Source organism: Manihot esculenta, chromosome 8 (assembly GCF_001659605.2).
Source record: "Manihot esculenta cultivar AM560-2 chromosome 8, M.esculenta_v8, whole genome shotgun sequence".
Taxonomy (NCBI): Eukaryota; Viridiplantae; Streptophyta; class Magnoliopsida; order Malpighiales; family Euphorbiaceae; genus Manihot; species Manihot esculenta.
In genome coordinates, this window is record NC_035168.2 from 38853711 (window position 1) to 38874343 (window position 20633).

Genomic DNA, 20633 nt, shown 5'->3' on the forward strand with positions numbered 1-20633 from the left:
ATAAGAATTTAATTTAATTAATTTTTTTTAATAATTATTTTTATTTAAAACTAAAAAATTTAATTTTTTAATTTTAAAAATTTATATTTATAAAAATAAAAGCCTCACATAATTTTATAATTATTTAAATTTTTTTACAAAATAAATTATACTAAACCAGAATATAATCACACTTATTTGTTGTATGTGTTATTAGTTATTACTTTCATGGCTAAAAAAACCTGTTTTAGAGCCCTTAGATTAAAAGTGAAAGCAGAAAAGAAACGAAAAAAAAAATAAATTTGTTCTAATTTAATTTTCACCCTTCGTTTGTTAGTCTTTTAATAATATGTAAGGGCACATCTTCACCTTTGGATTAAATTGTACAATTTAATCTCAGCCCTTTAATTTTTCTTTTTAATTTTCAGCCATTAAATCTAGGATTTTAAAACCCTAAATAAACTTCTAAATTCTACAAGGGAGGAGATTTTAAGGGGACCAATCTGAAAATATCCAGGTCTGCCACTATTTTCGCCAAAACGACATTTCTCTCTCCCAAAACGACTCCTATCCCTGCCGTTTCACCTACTTTCACCCAAACACCGACACAATCTCACAATGTCTTCTCCACTTTCCTCACCCACCCCCTAATCTTTACCGTTTCATCCTGTACCGAGACCAACCCGAACCATCCTCACCTGCTTGCTCCCTCACTGAACCACGATAGCCTCCTCCTGCGCCAACACCCCCTTCACCTTCATTCATCGACACCCCTAGACAGGCTCCTCACTGTTTCGTCCCTCGACAGACCGAAAACACACAGGAGACCTCGCGTGCACACCACTAATTCCCTTGTAACCCATTTTCAGCTTCCGCAGACCGATCGAAGTAGCAACGACGCACTTGGAATCAGAAAGGCTCAGACCCATCGAGTACCTCATCAGCTGAAGCAGCGTCCTCCTCCATCGCGTCGGGACCGCGACTCCATTCCAGAGGCAGAAACCCGCTTTATCGGCTTCACTACCGCTGTCTTGCACGAAAGACAGGTATTCAAAAGTCTCAAGGATTCCTCTTTTTTTTTATTATTATTATTTTTATATAAAAACAATATCATTCCTTTTGCATCTTCAGTGAATTTTCTGCCCTTTGCGACAGGTGCTACTTGCCATGAGGAAACATATTGATTAAGACCAAAGTAACCTAGGTTGTATCTGTATTATATTGTTATTTAGCCAAGAATAATTGTAAAGAGGTTTATATCCTTATTACTGGATCCTCTGCTCAAGGACATGTAGTTATGTGGAAATAGTTTCTTATTTTTTGGTTAATTATGGATTTTAATGCATACACAAAGACATAGCAGCTTATCTGTTAATGTAACTCTGATTAGAACCATGAATAAGCATTTTATCCTTTCTTTTATGGGTTTGAATATCTGTGATTGTGGAATGGCTTTATTCTGTCACAGAAAAAATGGCTGATGAGAAATCACGCCGAGAACAGCGAAAAGAAGCTCGGCAAGCAAAGGCTCAGCAAAAACATCAATCTTGGATGAAACACCAGGTATATGAGGATATGTCTTTGCTTCTTTTTTTAAAAAAAAAAAACAATTTTTTATACTATTTTTATCCTTTTTCTATATATTGCGACGTATAATGAATTTTATTTAATGTTCACAGAAATCACAAAAACGTAAGGGTGCTCAACAAGCTAAGAGAATGTTTGGGGGTGCAAGTTCAAAATATGTGAACGGGTCAAAAAGTTCTTTTAGTGAAAATTTTAGAGAAGGAGAAAGAAGACAAGAGGATACTAATCCTGAGAGGAATCAGAATCTAGAGAAAATGAATGTGGGAATGAAAACGGAAGTTAAATCAGAGTCATTGAGACATAATTGTCCCACTACTTCCAAGAAAGAAAGGAAGGGTTTAAAGAAAAATTTGAAAACAAAGTTTGAGGAGTTTATTGAAATGGATATGAAAAATGCTGACATGTTGGCTCAGGAGGATCTAGGAATGGAAAGAAGACTTACCAAGAAACTCAAGGTGAAAGATGGAAAATTGAGGGGGATGGATGATGAAATCAATTTGTTATTAGAGGGGATTCCATCTATGCTTGAATCATTTGATGAAGTCCTACTTGGTAAAGAGTTTCCTGTTGAGAGACTTAAGAAAGGAACTTGTGGTAAGAAACGAAAGAAGCAACAGTCAGATGTGTTTTCAGGTGATGATATAGCTGCTGATTTTATGGGTGTGGTTTCTGAGCCAGAGGAAATATCTGATGTGGAGATGGAACTGGAAGAAACTGCTGTTGAAACAACTTCAAATAAGAAAGACAGCAAGAGAAAGAAGTCAAAGAAAAATCAAGGCAGCATTGTAGCAGGAGAAACAATTAATGTTGAGTTAGCTGGTGACATTATGGATGGAGTTTCAGAGCTAGAGCAAAATTCTGGTGCCGAGGTGGGTCAGGAAGAACATGCAATCAAGAGTTCTTCACTTAAGAAATGCAGAAAGAGGAAGAAGTCTAAGGAAAATGAAGAAGGTGACAAAGTAGGAGACACAATTAATTGTGTATATAAACGTTCAGAAGCACATGAGGCGTTACAGGAAACTCCTACCACTGTACCTGCTCTAAGGAGTAATGTGAAATATGTAGCTCCTCACTTGAGGTCTCGCATAGGGAATGAGTCCGAGGAGCATACTCAAATCCATAGACGCGTTCGTGGTATGAGATTTAATTTTTGCTTAAAACTTTGGCATTTTATATTGTTAAATTGCAAACTTCTTTTCTAATTTCCAATAACTTCCAGGTCTTCTCAATAGGCTGTCTGAATCTAATGTGGAATCAGTTACTGGGGAAATGGCTACCATCTTTCGTGTATGCTATCTTTCTTTTTATGGTTTATTTCTTTTTGGCATACATTTCTATATTATGTTTGGAATAACACTGTTAACTAAGAAACCTATGCCAATAAATACTGCTCGGTGGCAGTTCTGGAGCATGTGTAAAAATTAATATGAATACTGTTTGGGTCAAGTAGAAGATAGACATCTTATCTTACCATTTTTAGTACCTTAGAAATTTATGAGAAACAATTATGTAGTGGTTTATTAATGGCTATTTTAACTCTTTGATTCTATTCATTCTCAGTCTGTTAGTCGCAATGTCAGTTCTCAAATTATCAGTGATGAGGTGTTGGCAGCTTGTTCTGGTGGTCCTCGTGGCAATGAACAGTGAGTTAACCTTTGTAATTTTACATTTGTATCTTCTGGTCGCTCATGATTAAGCTCATGTTTAATTTAACTAGAAGTTTTATTATCATGTATGTGTTATTGATGAGTTGTTAAATTTACTTGCTTGTCTATGTTGATCCATTACCATTATGTGCTCTGTGCATTAATATGTTCTCTAAACTTATTTGGTTTCTTTATTTTTTTCTGTCATATAATTGATTGGAGGTGATTAGAGAGAGAGAGAGAGAGAGAGAATGAAAGGACTTGAAAAATTGGACACTCCTGTGAAAAATGTCCTTGATCAATAATTCTGTAGATTTGTCCCAAGTATTAGTATGCAAATGTGTTCCCAATCTCTGCATTGACTTCCCACTCTGTCTATTAATTTATTATTATTTTCTGGTTTGTATTGGTGGGGAGTTCTCTTTCTCTGCCCTTTATAGCATCAATAATTTTATTGTATTGTTCGTATTCTGTTCAATGTATGACCGATGTAATGTGTGTGCAATTTTTGAAGGTATGCTGCTACTTTTGCTGCTTTTGTTGCGGGCATGACTTGTTCAATTGGAATGGACTTCAGCGCAAAGCTTATGGCTTCATTTGCCAGGCGTTTTGAGGTGCATCTTATGCATTTGGAAAAAAAAACGACTGTCATTAAGGCTGAAGCCTTTGTTTTGATTTTTGTGATTACAAGATTAATGTTTATAAACTCTCTGGTTTTAAGTTGTGAAAAGTAATTGTTTGAAGGATTAGAGGTCTAGCTGTGTCTTCTCAGGCACAGGAAGCTTTCATTTTTTATTTCTATGTTGGAAACTGAAAGCAATCTGTTATTTTTGCCATGCAGGATGAGTATCTGAAAGAAGACAATCTTTCCTTGCGAAATCTGACCCTTCTGTTGTCCTATTTATGTACATTTGGGATTTGTTCTAGGTGCGTTGCCTGTTGATTTTGCTAAAGGAAAACATAATAAGAAGCTTTACCTGAATGCACAAATGAAAACCATGTCTATTGTTTGATCTAGTGAGCAAATAATTGGTAATTCTTTTCTTATTTTACTGTAATGGTACTAGCATTGATATTACTCTCTACGGATAAGTGTAGCAGCTGCATGGAATTTGGCCCAAACTTGAATGAGCTTTTCTGTTTGACTCATTTTTGCTCAAAATATCTGTTTCATTGGTTTATAATTAATGTGACGCCAAACTTTATGCCAATGGTATTATTTTTTTATGATTTTCAGTGATTTGATATATGACTTTCTGATTATGTTGAGCAAGCGGTTGACAGAAATTGATGTGTCTACTATCTTGACAGTTCTACAATGTAAGTTGTGCCTAAACCTTGATTTTTGAACTATAATTGTTGCATCTATTAACTACTTTAGCTTGTTTATGTACTATTAGATCAATAAATCATGGTCCAATGTAAATCATCACTGACTTTGTAGGCTGCGGTATGAAAATAAGAGGTGATGATCCCACTGCCATGAAAAACTTCATTCAGAGTGTTCAGAGTAGGGTGAATGAGCTGAAGTCCTCTTCTGGAGAAGACCAGGCAAAAATGATTGGCAAAAGAGTAAGCTTTTCTTGACAATTTGTTTGGAAAATTTTCCTCTCTTTTTGCTGCTAATTCAAAAAGTATGTTACCTGGTAACTTTTACAGATGGAATTCATGCTTGAAACTATATGCGACATCAAAAACAACAAGAAGAGGCCTAAGGATGATAGTGCACAACATACACGAATTAAAAAATGGCTGCAAAAGGTCTTTTCAGCTTTGCCTTAGTTCTAGTTTGGTTGCTTTTATGACTTGTGGCTTGTGCTTGGATACGTTTCTTTTTTTGTGTGTGCGTATGTTACTGACAATGACAAGTGCATAGCAACAGATTTTTTTTTTGGGGGTATTTTTAGCCCATGAATTGTGTCTTTTTGTGGGTTGTGGCGCTCTCTCTCCCGCTCTCTATACACACACACATACACGCCCCTAATGATAACTGAAAAACAAAAATTAAATTTATAGAATAAATTAATAAAAATACTGTAGGAGCTAATTTGTGCATGAGAGAGAATGATCCTTATCAAAATTACATATTCCTGTTTGTGCAGACCCTGTGATTTCTTATTCTTTGTGGGTTTCTTTATTCTCATTTGTGTGTTCGGACATCATCTTTAATTCTTATTATATCAGCTAGGAGTTCAAGAGATTCTTCTTAGAGGACTCAAATGGAGCAAGCTGCTTGATCCTGACAAGAAGGGCCAATGGTGGCTGTCTGGTGATATGGCTGCGACCGTAGATGATGCTGAAGTGGTTGCCAATACAATTGACAAAGAGGTTCTGGAAGCACAAAAGATGCTGCAGCTTGCTGCTTCACAGAGGATGAACACTGATGCTAGAAAGGCAATCTTTTGTATATTAATGAGCGGAGAGGACTACATTGATGCATTTGAGAAGATTCTAAGACTGGATTTGCCAGGAAAGCAGGTGACCAGTTCTTAATCTTCTCTCTTTAAAATCCTGCAAACTCCTCCCCTACTCCCAAACAGGCAGGCTTGTACTGGGTTTCATTCAGTTTACATATATATTTTTCATACATTGACAGGACAGAGAGATTGTTCGAGTTCTTGTAGAATGCTGCTTGCAAGAGAAGGTGTTCAACAAGTATTACACTATTCTGGCTTCCAAGTTGTGTGGACAGGACAAAAACCACAAGTATACCTTACAGGTACTTTTATTTCCATTTTAGTATCCAAATCCAGGGATATTATAAAAATAAAAATAAGTCAAAAGTAGTGTGGGGAAATGTGGATATTAAAAAGCATGCAAATTCAAAGGAAGTTTAAAGATCAAAATGTGGGTAGGGTAACGCAAAGTGTTGTCTGAATTGGCCAGAGAATCTACAGGTTACATTAGCAAGTTTTTTAATATTATTATTATTATTATTTTCGTTTTTGATATTTGATTCAGTGAGTGTTTGCACAGTATTGCCTTTGGGACCAATTCAAAGAGCTGGAATCCATGCCACTATTAAGATCCATGCACCTAGCAAAATTTGTAGCAGAGATGATAGCCTCCTTCACCCTCTCACTTTCAGTTTTAAAGAGCGTGGAATTGAGTGATGCTGGGCAGCTAACTTCAAAAAGGATCATGCATTTTCGAATGCTGTTTGAAGCCTTATTCGAGTATCCTGATAGCGTCATATGGAATTCGTTTACAAGAGTAGCTATTGACCCTGAGTTAGAAACTCTGCGAAATGGTATCGAGTTCTTCGTCAGAGAGCATGTCGTTAAATCTAACAATGCATTTGCCAAGAAATTCAAGGTTGCAAAGAAAGCCCTCAACAATATGGAAGGAGTACTCATGTGAACCAAGATTAGGCAAGGCCTTTTTTTTTTTTCTTTCTTTTTGCATGTTGAGCTGGTGCTAAATTTATTTTATTATTAATTTTTCCAGTTTATTTGAAAACAAATAGAAGAGTTAAACTTGGGTAATTTAGCAAAAGGAATTATAGATTTCGCATTTTTGACACTTCAAGATCACTAGTATACAATACTGAAATGTTTAAAGTACTATCTATATCTGCTCAATTACTGCAAAAATATCTGAAATACCATACTTGCATTGTTCATCCAGTAAAGCTCGATGCCTAAGCATTTTTTGCTTCGTCTTTTAGCAAAAACAAGACAAAAGGTTATTCATATGCAATGGGAGGATTACAACTGATGACATGCATTTACTGTTAAAAATTCAAAAAGATAGAATTCTTTGTTTTTCCACATGAATTAAGAAAAAATAGTTAATGTTATTAAACGTACAACCTCCATGCATATTATTCCATTATTAAATTATTCTTGAAACTAATAAGTTTTAACTTTTTCAAGACATATTAGGAAAAAAAAAAAACTTAATATCTCAAAAAGGAAAGCAAACCATAATTTGGGACAGATAGAAAAAATTACAAAAAAAAAGAAAAAGAAAAAGAAAACAGGCCTATGAAATGAACAATTTTTTATATTATTCGAATTGTGGCAATAGGGTAAAGTGAATTTAAATACCAAATAACCATGAAAAAATATAAATACTTTGTGTACATGTATAAAATATTTGTATATACTAAAGCTGTTATAAAGTGTGTAAGCAGCCTTCGCTGCACTCAACTCTGCCTGCTTCTTAGTCTTCATTTCCTGCCCCGTAAACAACTCTCCCTCTACATCCACAGTAGAAACAAAGGTTGGAATATGAGCTTCACCAGATTTAATTGTACTATATGTCGGTAATCGAGAACATTCTTTCTGAGCCAGTTCTTGTAAGAAGAGTCATCCTGAAAATAACGTAAAATATTAACTAAAATCAACTTCATGAATGTCCACGAGGAAATAATAAGCAACACCAATGGTTTATAGAAGACTAGCCTATTCAACTTTATTCGGTGCTAGTGTCATCAAGGCAGCTTTTGCAGCGGCATGTTCAGCCTGCATTAATGTGGGCTAGAACTCATGACTCTCGTAGATTTTGCCATTAATTGTGACCTCACACTTGAACCGACTTGCATGAGGAGGACCCACACGCTCGCAAGAAAAATGTTTTAACACTCTTTATTCTAAAAAATGCTTATCATATATCATATGATCACTTGAAAATCGTCATTATTGCTCGTATTGAACCACATATATTCATAATATAAAGTTATATTATAACTTATATAAAATTTTATATATTTAAACAATCAATTCATTAAACAAACTCAGTTTAAGTAAGAATTATTATTTATTATATATATATATATATATAATCACCAAATTTTTTTTACTATTTTTTTTTTTTACTATTTTTGAATTTTAATACTAATTTTAAAAAATAAATCTGAAACAGTATTTACCTCCATTTATTTCCTAAAATGAATTATAATTTTTTAAAACAATACTTTTTAGTCAATACTTGCTCCAACTCAAGATAGTTTAAAACAATACTTTTTTTTTTTTTAAATAAAGACTCATAAGCATGAGTCTTCCTTAGAGTTTCAAAAATTAACATTTCTAAATTGTTCCCCAAGACTCGTAAGATTTGAAAGTAGGCAGAGATTTGAAATTGAAAAAAAAAAAGAGAGAGAGCTGCAAAACAAGATAGCAGTTAATGCACAGACCAGTAATAGCATTCCATTGATTTCCAATCACAGGGTACACTAAGCAATCTTCATGCCTTTCAAACAAGTTGAAGGCCAAGGCAAAATACAAAAGATTGAAAGAGAAACCAAAAAAAAAAGAGCCCTCTGGGCACATTATGCCTACTCGGTATTTCATCGTAAAGCAGAGTTATTGATTCAATCATTCCTTTTCTTTTTCTGTTTCAGTAAGAATCAACCCATTTGGGAGGATTATACTCCCAACACTTCCTGAACAACTCACTTGGCACTAGCAAGCTGGGTGCGGAGGAGCTTGGCTGCAGCAACCATGTTGTTCAGAGCTGGCTTGACCTCAGAGTACTTGCGAGTCTTGAGTCCACAGTCAGGGTTAACCCACAAGATGTTCTTCTCAAGAACTGCAAGCATCTTGTTAATTCTGTCAGCAATTTCCTCAGTTGATGGTATTCTAGGAGAGTGGATGTCATAGACACCAGGGCCAATGCCAGCGCCATACTTCACTCCCTCACGGAAGACTGATAGGAGCTTCTCGTCGGAGCGAGAGTTCTCAATGGTGATCACATCAGCATCCATGTTAATAATGGAGTGGATGATGTCGTTGAAGTTGGAGTAGCACATGTGAGTGTGGATCTGAAGTCATTGAAGAGTAAGATCAGCAAAACCAAAAAGAAACAGGTAAAATAAAAATAAGCGGAAACAAATTTGAGTTTGTGACATTGAGACCTGGGTGGTGTCCTGGACTCCACAGTTGGTGATCCTGAAGGAATGGACTGCCCAGTCCAAGTAGAAAGCTTGCTCAGACTTCCTAAGAGGTAACCCTTCTCTCAAAGCAGCCTCATCAATTTGGATAACGTTGATGCCAGCCTTCTCAAGATCCTCCACCTCATCCTTGATGGCCAAAGCGATCTGATAACAGGTCTCAAATCTGGAGAATCAGAAAAACACTTCATGTTAAATCAAATTGAAATAAGAGAAATTTTCACCAATGGAAGTAACAACTTCATGTTCCTTTTATGTCAACTCATTATTATTTCTGTTTATGTATACCTTGGCTGGTCATTTCTGACAAAGGACCAGTTGAGAATTGTGACAGGGCCTGTAAGCATTCCCTTCATTGGGCGGGAAGTCATGCTCTGAGCTGCAGATGACCAGAAGACAGTCATTGGATTGGGGCGGCTCACATCACCATAGATAATGGGTGGCTTGACACAACGAGATCCATAAGATTGCACCCACCCATTGACAGTGAAAGCAAAACCTGACAACTGCTCTCCAAAGTATTCAACCATGTCGTTCCTCTACAATAATGAAAGGCCACATTTAGTTGAAAGATAAGGTAAAATGCTGTAACCATGGAAAGCATACATTTGAGACCCTCGTTTTTCCTTCTCCTTTTTTTTCCTAATAAAAACTTGCTGGAGAACAGCTCACCTCAGGCTCTCCATGGACTAGAACATCAATATCAAGTTCCTCTTGCAGTTTGACAACTTTGTTGATTTCTTCCTTCATGGCTGTAACATAATCCTCTTCTGAGATCCTAAAGAAACGACAAAAAATTTACATTGTCAAAATGCTTACAACTTAATATATATGAATTAGAAAACATAATGAAAATTCCAGTGACACACTTCTTAGCCTTGTATTCACGGCGGACCCTCCTGAGTTCAATGGTCTGTGGGAAGGAACCAATTGTGGTGGTTGGGAGGATTGGAAGATTAAGCTTCTTTTGTTGAGCATCTAGCCTGGCACTGACATTGGTAGCACGTCGGTGGTCGGAACCTTTCAAGGCAGCAGCCTGAAAGCAGAGACCATCATTACAAGAGGATCTCAGCAGAGTGAAAATTTGAACGCATGGAAAGCAAAGAGATCCAAAAATAATAATAATAAAATAACTCACAGCTTTTTGAACAGCCTCGTTGGTCACCCTTGGGGAGGATTTCCTCGAGGCCTGAGCAGCAGCGTTAGCAGAGAAGAAGGCCTGAAAAAAGGAGAAAAATAGAAGAGCCAAAGTAAATGCTATGCTTATGAAGCCTAAAATAGGAAAAGAACATATGAATAGACGCTTAAAATAAATTTAAAAACCAAATCAACTACCAGACAGAACCAAACAATCTCTGACAAAATATAATTTCATTCAAGGTGGTAGATTAAAAATGATGCAAAATAGCAAATATATTTCCTCTTATTTCAAATGTCAAGCCCCACAACCACCTCGAGTAGCCCAGGCAACTTTCCAAGGCACTAAAGAACAGACTAATTTATAGCCAGTTAGAGTATGGACACGAGATATACCTCATCCTTTTCACCAGCCACGGCCTTTGCCAATGCATTCACTTCGACAACTTTCTGGGCAGCAAATGCAAGCCATGATTTGATTTCCTTGTCCAACTTAGTCTCATTCACAAGATCAACAGCAGTGTGAAGAAGTGAGCAAGAAGTGGAGACTACGAGTTTGTCTGCCAAGAGAAAACACAAATTAACTCATATATGATGAAAAATCATCAGTGCATGCCAGAAAGAATTGCAAGCAAGAGTCAGTACCTTTGCCTGCAATGCCCTCAAGTTCATGCAGGGTGCTGAGAGAAGCGGCAAGATTGTTGGCCCAGATGTTCCTTCCATCAACCACTCCAGCAAATAGGTATTTGCCCTTGGGGAATTCACTCTTGATCAATTCAAGAGTCTTAGTTCCACGGACCAAATCAAAACCATATGCAGTGACACCCTTCAAAGATGTGAGGGTCTTAAATGCCTCAGCAGGTATATCAGCAAAGTAAGTCTCAATGAGAACATTCAAGCCAGATAAAGTTGACTCAAGTTCAGAGTAGGCATCAGTAAATGCTTGCAATTTGTGAGAATCCAGATCCATCACAATTGTAGGCTCATCAAACTGAATCCAGGATGCACCAGCTGCTTTAAGCTCTGAAATAACCTCCCTAAAGGCGGTCATTGAGATGATAAAAAGGTTAGTAAATTCAAATTAAAACAATCATATACAAATAAATATCTTAACAATTACGAATAGAGTTCCAAAAGTCTTACTTGTAGACAGGAAGGATTTTTCCAAGAAGGGAAAGAAGAGAAAAGGTTTTCTCAACTCCCTTAGCGGGTTTAGAAAGCAACAAGTAAGAGACAGGGCCAACAAGGACTGGAACAGTATCGACGCCAAGCTGCATAAGAAACAAAGAGAGTGAAAACCCAAGGAATTTTTAATAAATTTATTGCAACTAAACATTGATCAAGAAACCAAAAATACCATAAATACACAAAAAATCCAAAAATAAACTATATAATACATACTGCCTTAGCCTCCTTATATTCGGTCACTGCCTTGTGAGAAGCATAAGAAAAGTTGACATCAGGCCCCAATTCAGGGACAATGAAATGGCTGGATCAAGATATTACCAAATCATAAGCATTAGGTAAAGCCAAGATTTTTTTTGTTAATAGAAACAAACTAAGATATGAAAAAAATCCAGAGAGAATGTCAATGTTGCCCACTTACTAGTTGGTGTCAAACCACTTGGTCATTTCCATAGCAGGCACAGAAGCATTTCCTCTGGCCATAGAGAAGTAGACGTCAAATCCAATCTCACCACCATTCCAGCCATATCTAGGTGGAACAGCACCAAGCATTGCTGTGGTGTCAAGCACTTGATCATAGTAAGAGAAAGTATTGCTGGGGATGTATTTGATCCCAGCACCTGCCATCTGCTTCCAGATGGATGTCCTGAGATCAGCTGCCACCTTTTCCAAATCCTGAGCACTGCTCTTTGCATCCCAGAAAGACTCTAATGCAAACTTAAGCTCTCTCTTGGGACCCATGCGGGGGTATCCAACAATGTGAGATGCCATTGCTCTGTTTCATTACAACAGAACAACATCAAAATTCAGTTTTCTCCGTTAAAATTTAAATCATAAATGGATTTGTAATATGCAACCACAGCCCTTATAATGACACAAGCTAAAAACTAAAATGCTGGACATGTCAAGGAAACTATTTGGAGAAGACTCAGACCCATACTGTATTAAAACACTAAGGAAAAATTATTTAACCGTTAACAAACATGTTATGAGATAATGAATGAACTACACAACAAATTCAAATCCAATTAACTAAGATCTAGAATTCCGATGTGGAAACAATGAAATGAACCCAAACATAAGAATTTTTTATGGACAAGAAATACAGATCTAATACACAAAACAGAGCATGATCTGATAATCATCAAGCAACCTCAATTGAAAATAGCTTGCGTAATTTCTATGCATGAATCTATATCTCAAACAATCAAAAAGATATATTAAAAAAAAAATAACAGAGAGATTCAACCCCGGATCTACAAATCTCAAAAGCACAACACACTGGATCTGTAACTCAAAAAGCAAAAACAAGCATCAAAACAAAAACCAATATCCCTGAAAATGCTAAAAAACAAATGGTTATCCGATAAAACACTAAAGAACAAGCGCTTTACGAATGAGTAACCAAACAGAGATGAGTAGCACACTCACCAGATCTCGTGCGAAAACACAGATTATGCAATTTTTTAAAAATTTTTTTATTAATAAAACCGAGAAAACAAAACAGAGTCTTAGATCATTCACGTAATATCATGATCAACATAGTTAAGAAAACAGCAGGAGAGGTACGAAAATGGAGATTAAATGAAAAACCAAGCAAAAAGACGATAAGGAGAATCTTAAAGCAGCAGCACGACAGCACAAGAAGAGATAAAAATGGAAGGAACCGTACCTATCGGATATAGAACCGGAGGTAGTGAGACTGGTTCCTTCTCAAGCTGTAAAGAAGAGGCAGAGAAGAGAGCGGCACGAGCTATGGAGTTGGTGTTTTGTGTTATTTATAGAGGAGAGGAGAAATGCTGGCAGACTGGAAGTGGTAGATCTGTGATGTATTATTATTATTTATTTATTTTTTCAAGATAGATCGGTAGCACGAAATTCTTTTTTCAGGCATTTATAACCCACGCGCTAGTGTTGGAGCGTGTGTGAGATGTTGGTTTGGTGTGGTTGGCGGATCCTGTGGGACCAATCGTAAATACTGGAGATCAAATTCATTTTATATTTATATTAAAACGTAATTTTTTTTAATACAATTATCTATAACTGGCATTTAATACAATTATCATTTATCTATAATAATTTTATTTTAATTATAAATTATAATAAATTTTATATAAACTTTAATATAATTAATATTTAATATTTAACCATTTAAACAGTTATAAAAAAAAAATTTAAAAGGGCGTGCAGAAGCTTGTTGGTGATATGTAAAAATGTAATAGTAGACATTCAGTACAAAAACAGTTGGTTAGAGAGATTAGGCAACGCGTCCCCAAATAGCGTGGATGTAAACGCTTAGACCCGTGAATATTTGGGACTTTTTCTCTAAAGAATGAAAATGAAGAGAGTTGGTGGCTGAGAGTTGGTGAGATTGGTGGAGTGCTCCCATGCTCCGCACTACGCCTGCTCCTATGCACTTGATGTATTTTCTATGAATTTTATTAATAATAAAATAAAATAAAGTTTAAAAAGAAACAAAAAAAGAAAAAATAATTGACAAAGTAAAATTTACTTTGTAAATAAATAACTATATAAACTTCCTCAAGTTTCAATGCATTTGAAAGTAATTTAATATTTTAAATTTTAGAAAAAAAACTAAATTATAATTAATTATTTTTTTTCATAAAAGATCAAATGGTATATTTTAATCTTTTTATAGGTAATGTTTAACTGTTAACTTTTATGAAATTACAAATATATATATATTTTTAGTAGAAAATTGTATATGAAAAATTCAAAGCTGAATTTATTATATTTTTAGTCACTGACCAAAAAACTCAAACTAAGCATAAAATTAGAATAATTTAATTCATATATATATTTTTTAAAATATATTTAGTCACTGTTACGTTTGAGTTTAGCTTTTCATTAGATATTTAAAAAAAAAACGTTAATGTGAGGAAACATTTATTTTATAATTAAAAAAAAAAAAAAAATTGTATATGGAAGGAAAGTGGGTAGGTGGTCCCTGAGAGGCCGACTGCTGAGGGCCTACCACGACAGGAATGCGCAATTGGAAGGTTGGATTATCTCTCCTACGACTATGGGAGATCAAAAGCCACTGAACATTCATGAGAATAACCCAAGATGAACTGCTATAAGCTATTGCTAAATAAGAATGGTGTGTTTGGTTTTAAAGAGCTTAATCTACTTATCCATAAGTGTTAGAATTAGTAATTTAAAACTATAAAAATGCATTTAAAATCTTTAAATTCCTTTCAAAATAAGATTTTGTTTTTATATTTATAAATTTAAGTATATTTAAATAAATTCGAAAAATTTGAGATTTATTTTTTTAATTTTTAATTTTTATTTAAAAATAAATAATTTTTTTTTAGCTATTACTTTTGTTTATTATTTAGCAAATTTAGTATATTTACAATTTTATAATTTTTTTATTTTTATAGTCTAAATTTTAAATTTTAAATTTTAAATTTATTGTAATTATAATTATTTTTTAAATTAATTTTAATTAAATTTAAATTAATTTACACAACGAACTACATATCATTATTTTTTACTACATAAATAATTTAATTAACTATAATTAAATTTTAATTAAAATTTTAAACTCTTAAATATATAAAATTTTTAAATTATATAATTAAAATAATTAATTTATCCCTTTTAAATAAAAATTTAAATTAAAAATTTTTAATAATTAAAAATTAATTTAAATTAATCAAGTTACTAATATAGTAAAAATAATAATATTAATTTGTTAGGTAAGTTAATTTAAATTTAATTAAAATTAATTTAAAAAATTATTATAATTATAATAAATTTAAAAATTAAAACTTTTAATCTAAAATTAAAAATTTTAAATATAAATATAAATTATAATTTTTTTAAATTAATAAAATTTAATATTTTAAATAATACCCCTAAAGCATATACAGAGTGTGAATTTCTTTTTTGGTTGAAAATTGCAGTGTCTCAGTTTGTTTGATCCAAATAATTAAAAAAAAACAAGCTGGGGTTCTAATTCCCACGATTGTTTGCTTTGAAGTTTGAACCAATTTTTGTACTTACTTTCTGGCATTCAAAGTTTTTCTTACTTTTTTTAAAAAAAATAATTAAATATTTTTTTAATATAATGTTATAATCCTGAGCTTATAAAAATGGATTTATAATAAAATTTCAAAGATATATGATTATTGTAATTAAAATTATATATTTTTTACTTTTTTAATACACAAACCAATTATATTATTTAATTATTCAATTATTTTTATAATTATTATTACTTATAATGCTAAATTATTTTTAAAAATAAATTAGTTATATCTTTGTCTTTTATGTTAAATACAAAATTATTAATTATCAACAAAATTATATACATGGAGATACAAATTCATGTCTTACTCTTATTGATTATTAAAATCTCTATTTTTAGACAAATAAAAAAAAATAGATTTTATATGTAAAAAGAAATTTTAAATATGGAGATACAACTTATATGGTTGACTGTCCAAAAATATATATATATAAAAAAAAAAGATTTTAGATGTAAAATAAGATTTAGACCAAAATAAAAAATGTGGTTAGCATTTCTATTGGTAAATAAAACGTGTATAATACAAGAACGTAATTTTCAACATTAGTTATGCTAAATCCAAGTTGCTTGTGTTTGCTGACTTTCACATGGATGCAAACGACGGCGTTCCACATTCCAAGTATGGTGCCATGCCCTTTTTTTTTTTTTAAATATAATTATGATGTATAAGATTTATTATAATACTTAAATTAGTTTAGAATAATTTTTAAAATTAGTTCAAAATATAATTTACCTGTGGGAATTTTTTTTTATTTAATTAAAAAGTCAATAACCGCAATTTCTTTCTTGTCCCTAAATGTATTCAATTTTTTTTTTTTTATTTCTGCTTACAAATTAAAAGGTTTAAATTTTTTTAACTATGTTTAACTTAAAAAGAAAGTTTGAATTAATTTTAGTAAAATATTGAAAAATAATCTAAATTGAATATCTAAATGTAAAAAATTTGTAAAATTAAATTAAATCATTTAAAATTACTGTTACCTTCCCATAATTTTTATTTATTTTTCTTTTATTAATCATTCTAAAATTTTATTTATTTTTCTTTTTTATATTATATTTAACATATAAATATAAATTAATTATTATAATCATATTTAATTTTATCTATTTTCAGCATAATCTATTATTTTTCTAAGAAAAAATTACTATGAGTCCCTAATGAACATCACTACTAAATTTTTATAATTTTTAGTTCCAATTAAAATGTCTCCCATAATTACAAAATATAACTATTGGATCCTTCTGTTAGAAACCGTTAACTACTTCCATTAATTTTGTGTGAAATATCAAAAAATAGTTTTCATCTATTCTTTAATTTGCAATGTTACATTTTCTCCGGCCCCGGCAATTCCATACTAATTTCAACCTAATCCAATCCCACTATTTTCCTCCTTTAAAAGCTTTTAAAATCAATAAATCTCACAAATAAGTAATTGCTGATACTATAAAGAATATCTCAGAAGGAAAAATTTCATTTTAATCCAATTATAATTTATAAAATATAATCCATCTAACACAATTTGAAAGTAAGATAACATAATTACTCATATTTAGTTTTCAGTACAAATACAAATTAGCAATCCAAACTGAGAAATAATTGTCGCTTGAATTGGGGACCTCGCACGTTGTTGTTCCTTGCTCATTGTGATGCGATAGTATTGTGATAATCGAAGAGTTGAACCTTGTGATACCAAGAGTTATAATATCGATAAGGATGTAAGGCGAGTGATTTATGATGATATGTGGCCATTGGTTCTATTGAACCGAGAGAGAGGATGTGGTAATGACAATAAAGGCCGGCGATGGTCGATTGAGAGTAAAACGAGATAGAGAGGAGCTTTTTAAGGGAAATAATGTTGCAATGGCTGATGAAAGCTAGAACGGTTAGCTAAGAGTGAGATAAGATGGAGAGGAGCTATTGAGAGAAAAGGTGTTGCAACGATTAATGAAGGCCAGCAACAATTAATTGAGAGTAAGACAGGATGGAGAGGAGCTATCGGTTGAGTGACAAGTGAAAGAGAACTCCAAAATAAAAAAGGGAAAGAGAAGAGACGTAGAAGGAATTCAAGGAGGCAGATGCATGGTGAAAATGTAGATATGTCAATAATGGAGGCGTGGGAGCCAAAAGAGAGAGCGATAGATGAGAAGGAGGTGGAGGAGAAGGATGAGGAGAGAAAAAGAGAAAGGATGTGGTTTTAGCAAATAAATCTAAGGATAATTTTATAATTTCTTAATACTCTCTCTCCTTTGACCGATGATTATAACGGTAAACTAACCGAATATTTAATAGAAAGACCAACAATTTTATTTTAAAATTATAATTAATGGACATCTTAATTGGAGTTAAGAATTATAAACACCTATCAATGAATTTCATTAAAACTCCGAGATTTCATAATAATTTTTTTATTTTCTAAATGAGTATTAAAAATATTATTTAATATTTAATAAAATTTAATATATTTAACTAAAAATATATTTAATATAAATCTAATCGCATATTGAAATGAGTTTTATAACTATTAAATTAACTATTTATATAAAAATTTACTTAAATAATTAATTGTGTACTAAATTTGATGTAATTAAACAATTAACCATGAATTAAATGTAATTTTTGCTTTCTCATCATTTAGTTTTATTGGACTCATAATAATAACTAAATTTGATGTACCTAATAAAAAAATTTCAAACAATGAAAGAAGATAGTCTACAGTCGAATTTATTAGTGGATTAATAAGTTATAATTTTATCTTGTATTTTTTTATATTTAAAAAAATTATTATTTTATCAATAAGTATAATAATTTTCAAATCATTATTATTAATTTATAATTATAATTTAAATATATAAAATAATAATTTACACAAATTTAAAATATGTTGTTGTATAACAAAACATGGGAAAAGGGGCATGAGTTGGTAGACCAAAACCTAAACCTACCAATGAAGAAGAATCAATTTTGATAATATTTTGGGTGTTTGAAGAGGTTGGTGAAAGATAAATTATTCTATTCTAACGTCTTTGTTTATTTCACCACCAACCATTGACGGCTACCTTTTACTACTCTCCTCCTTTTTCTTCCTTTCTAAGAACCATATGCTTTCATTTATAATCAAATCTTTATATTAAAAAAAACATAAATATCTATAAATTTTTTTAATTAAGTTATTATAAATGATTAAACTTTATTGTCTAAATGGAAGACCTATAATTTAAATATGATAATCTGAGATTTAGAAAATAGGGTTTTACAATGAGTTTGTGAACTTAGGAAAAACTTGGCCTTAGAGGAGGGTATTTCCTCCCTTTTATACTTTTTTCCTTCCTCACGCGAGATGGCCATCTTGCTATAGGATTACCTACTCCTCGTTACAGGTTCGTACGTATAGATGACCTCAGAATCATCCCTGTATCAGGCTAGCATTTAATTCTCTTCGGCGCGTGAGTGGATAGGGCTGCGAAATGACTGGTGTAATACCCGGCTAGACTCCGGTATCGGAATCCCTACCGTCCGGTGGGACCTCGGATGTCGGAAACCTCTAGAAGGGTAAAACCATGATTTTATGAAATGTTTTCATATTTTTAAGTAAGAATTAAATGAGTTTTTGCATGAAAAATCTTTGGAGGAAAACCCAGGTTCGGCCGCCGAACTTTGAGGTTCGGCCGCCGAACATGCATGCTTTCGGAGGGACTTTAGGCGCCCGAAAGTTTTGAGTGAGGGAAATGCAGGTTCGGCCGCCGAACTCCAAGTTCGGCCGCCGAACCTTGCATGCATGCGGAGGCACCTTCGGCCCCCGAACGTGGCCTGGCCAGCCACTATAAAAGGGACCCTTAGCCGAAATGGGCGAGGTTTTCTCCCATTTTCGGCCACAACAAGCTTCCGATCTCCCTCTCCTCAAATCTTGTGTTCTTTCACTAGATCTCCTCCATCTTTCTTGAGTTTTAAACCCACATTGCAAGTTTTAAGCTTTAAAGGCAAGTTTTGGAGCTTTGGAAACTCAGGAGCTCTCGTGCTTGGATCTCCGAGTTGAGTCGTCTCTTCCTCGATCTTCAAGAGGTAAGAGCCGATCTTAAGCTCAATGTATGTTTTAAATGAGTTTCATGAAGTTTTAAGGGGTAGAGAAGCATATTAGAGTTAGTTGAGCATATGTTAGGTTTATGTGATTTTTTTGAACAATGTGGCTTGCTTGATGTGTGTTTGAAGTGTTGTAGTTGGGGCATATGTTTGTATGAGGCCCCTAGGATCTGGTATGATGTGTATGCATGAGTAGAATCAAGTTTATGCAGGTTTTGAGGCGTTTTGGAGGCTGTGGACACAAGGGAGCCAAGTTTCTGCCCTTCGGCAGAAACTCAGGTTCGGCCGCCGAAGTGACTTTCGGCCGCCGAACCCCCTTGTGGAGGCAGTTTCGGCTGCCGAAGCCTGCCCCCGAAACTCAAGGTTCGTCTCTGTCTGGGAGGTTCGGCCGCCGAAAGTGCCGCCGAACCTGCATGACTTTCGGCTGCAGAGGGACTTTCGGCCGCCGAACCTGCCGCCGAAAGTGCCCTGTTCAGCCATTTCTTGCATGTTTTCATGTGATGTTTTCAGGATGTTTTAGGGGGTTTTTGGGGAGCTTTTCAGAGTCACGTTCATGTATGTTTGGTGCCTCATTTGAGTCCACCTGTGTAGGTTCGGACCCGAGGAACCGAGACCCCCGGTTGTGAGATAGTTGTTCAGAGTTCGTTGTCAAGCTTCAGTTACCAGGTGAGTGGAACAACCCCTTAAGTTTTAAAGTAATTGAATAAATGAATGAATCATAAAGCATTGCCCATGCATCATTATGCCATGCAATATTAGGTTGCTTGCATTAGAATGCACGAATATGTTGCATTGCATAATTTGTTGTTGATGTGGATGAACATTGAATGATCCATTAGCCCTCGTATGACATGATAGCCTATGTGAGTCCAGGTGTGCCTGCTACGGCTCTACGCCCCTGGCACTATGATTGATGATGGAAGTCCGGGTGTGCCTGCTACGGCTCTACGCCCCCGGCATGTATAAGTAAGAAGGATAGGGGCTAAATGGTGACAAGTTCATCCTTGTTGTGAAATGTTTGTGTTATGACGCATACATGAAAGCATGAATAAGAAAAAGAATGAAAATAAA

The 20633-nt window shown here is 33.8% G+C and overlaps 2 protein-coding genes across 2 annotated transcripts; one reads left to right on the forward strand and one right to left on the reverse strand.

Moving 5' to 3' along the window:
• The first annotated feature begins 604 nt into the window (after positions 1–604).
• LOC110620871 (nucleolar MIF4G domain-containing protein 1) lies at positions 605–6740 on the forward strand. Its single transcript, XM_021764807.2, has 13 exons — positions 605–1025; positions 1448–1542; positions 1659–2700; positions 2786–2853; positions 3127–3209; positions 3727–3826; positions 4054–4139; positions 4450–4532; positions 4657–4784; positions 4872–4973; positions 5397–5690; positions 5809–5931; positions 6189–6740. The coding sequence occupies exons 2-13, from the start codon at positions 1453–1455 to the stop codon at positions 6570–6572; spliced, it is 2583 nt and encodes an 860-aa protein (XP_021620499.1). The 5' UTR covers positions 605–1025; positions 1448–1452; the 3' UTR covers positions 6573–6740.
• Positions 6741–8330: 1590 nt separating this feature from the next.
• Positions 8331–13278, reverse strand: LOC110620791 (5-methyltetrahydropteroyltriglutamate--homocysteine methyltransferase). Its single transcript, XM_021764663.2, has 12 exons — positions 13100–13278; positions 11849–12202; positions 11644–11731; positions 11386–11513; positions 10888–11279; positions 10639–10802; positions 10244–10324; positions 9975–10141; positions 9778–9883; positions 9394–9644; positions 9070–9271; positions 8331–8976 (listed from the first exon to the last, which is right to left on the reverse strand). Exons 2-12 carry the CDS (start codon positions 12196–12198, stop codon positions 8608–8610), a joined length of 2298 nt encoding a protein of 765 aa, XP_021620355.1. The 5' UTR covers positions 12199–12202; positions 13100–13278; the 3' UTR covers positions 8331–8607.
• Between the last annotated feature and the right edge of the window lie 7355 nt (positions 13279–20633).

What these genes read in the sequence shown, in the direction of transcription:
- LOC110620871 (XM_021764807.2), top strand. Translation starts at nt 1,453, where the DNA reads ATGGCTGATGAGAAATCACGCCGAGAACAGCGAAAAGAAGCTCGGCAA. An exon ending in AATCCATAGACGCGTTCGTG is followed by an intron (nt 2,701 to 2,785) that starts GTATGAGATTTA and finishes AATAACTTCCAG; the next exon opens with GTCTTCTCAATAGGCTGTCT. An exon ending in TGGATTTGCCAGGAAAGCAG is followed by an intron (nt 5,691 to 5,808) that starts GTGACCAGTTCT and finishes ATACATTGACAG; the next exon opens with GACAGAGAGATTGTTCGAGT.
- LOC110620791 (XM_021764663.2), bottom strand. Translation starts at nt 12,198, where the DNA reads ATGGCATCTCACATTGTTGGATACCCCCGCATGGGTCCCAAGAGAGAG. An exon ending in AAAATCCTTCCTGTCTACAA is followed by an intron (nt 11,280 to 11,385) that starts GTAAGACTTTTG and finishes GACCGCCTTTAG; the next exon opens with GGAGGTTATTTCAGAGCTTA. An exon ending in GAGTCCAGGACACCACCCAG is followed by an intron (nt 8,977 to 9,069) that starts GTCTCAATGTCA and finishes CAATGACTTCAG; the next exon opens with ATCCACACTCACATGTGCTA.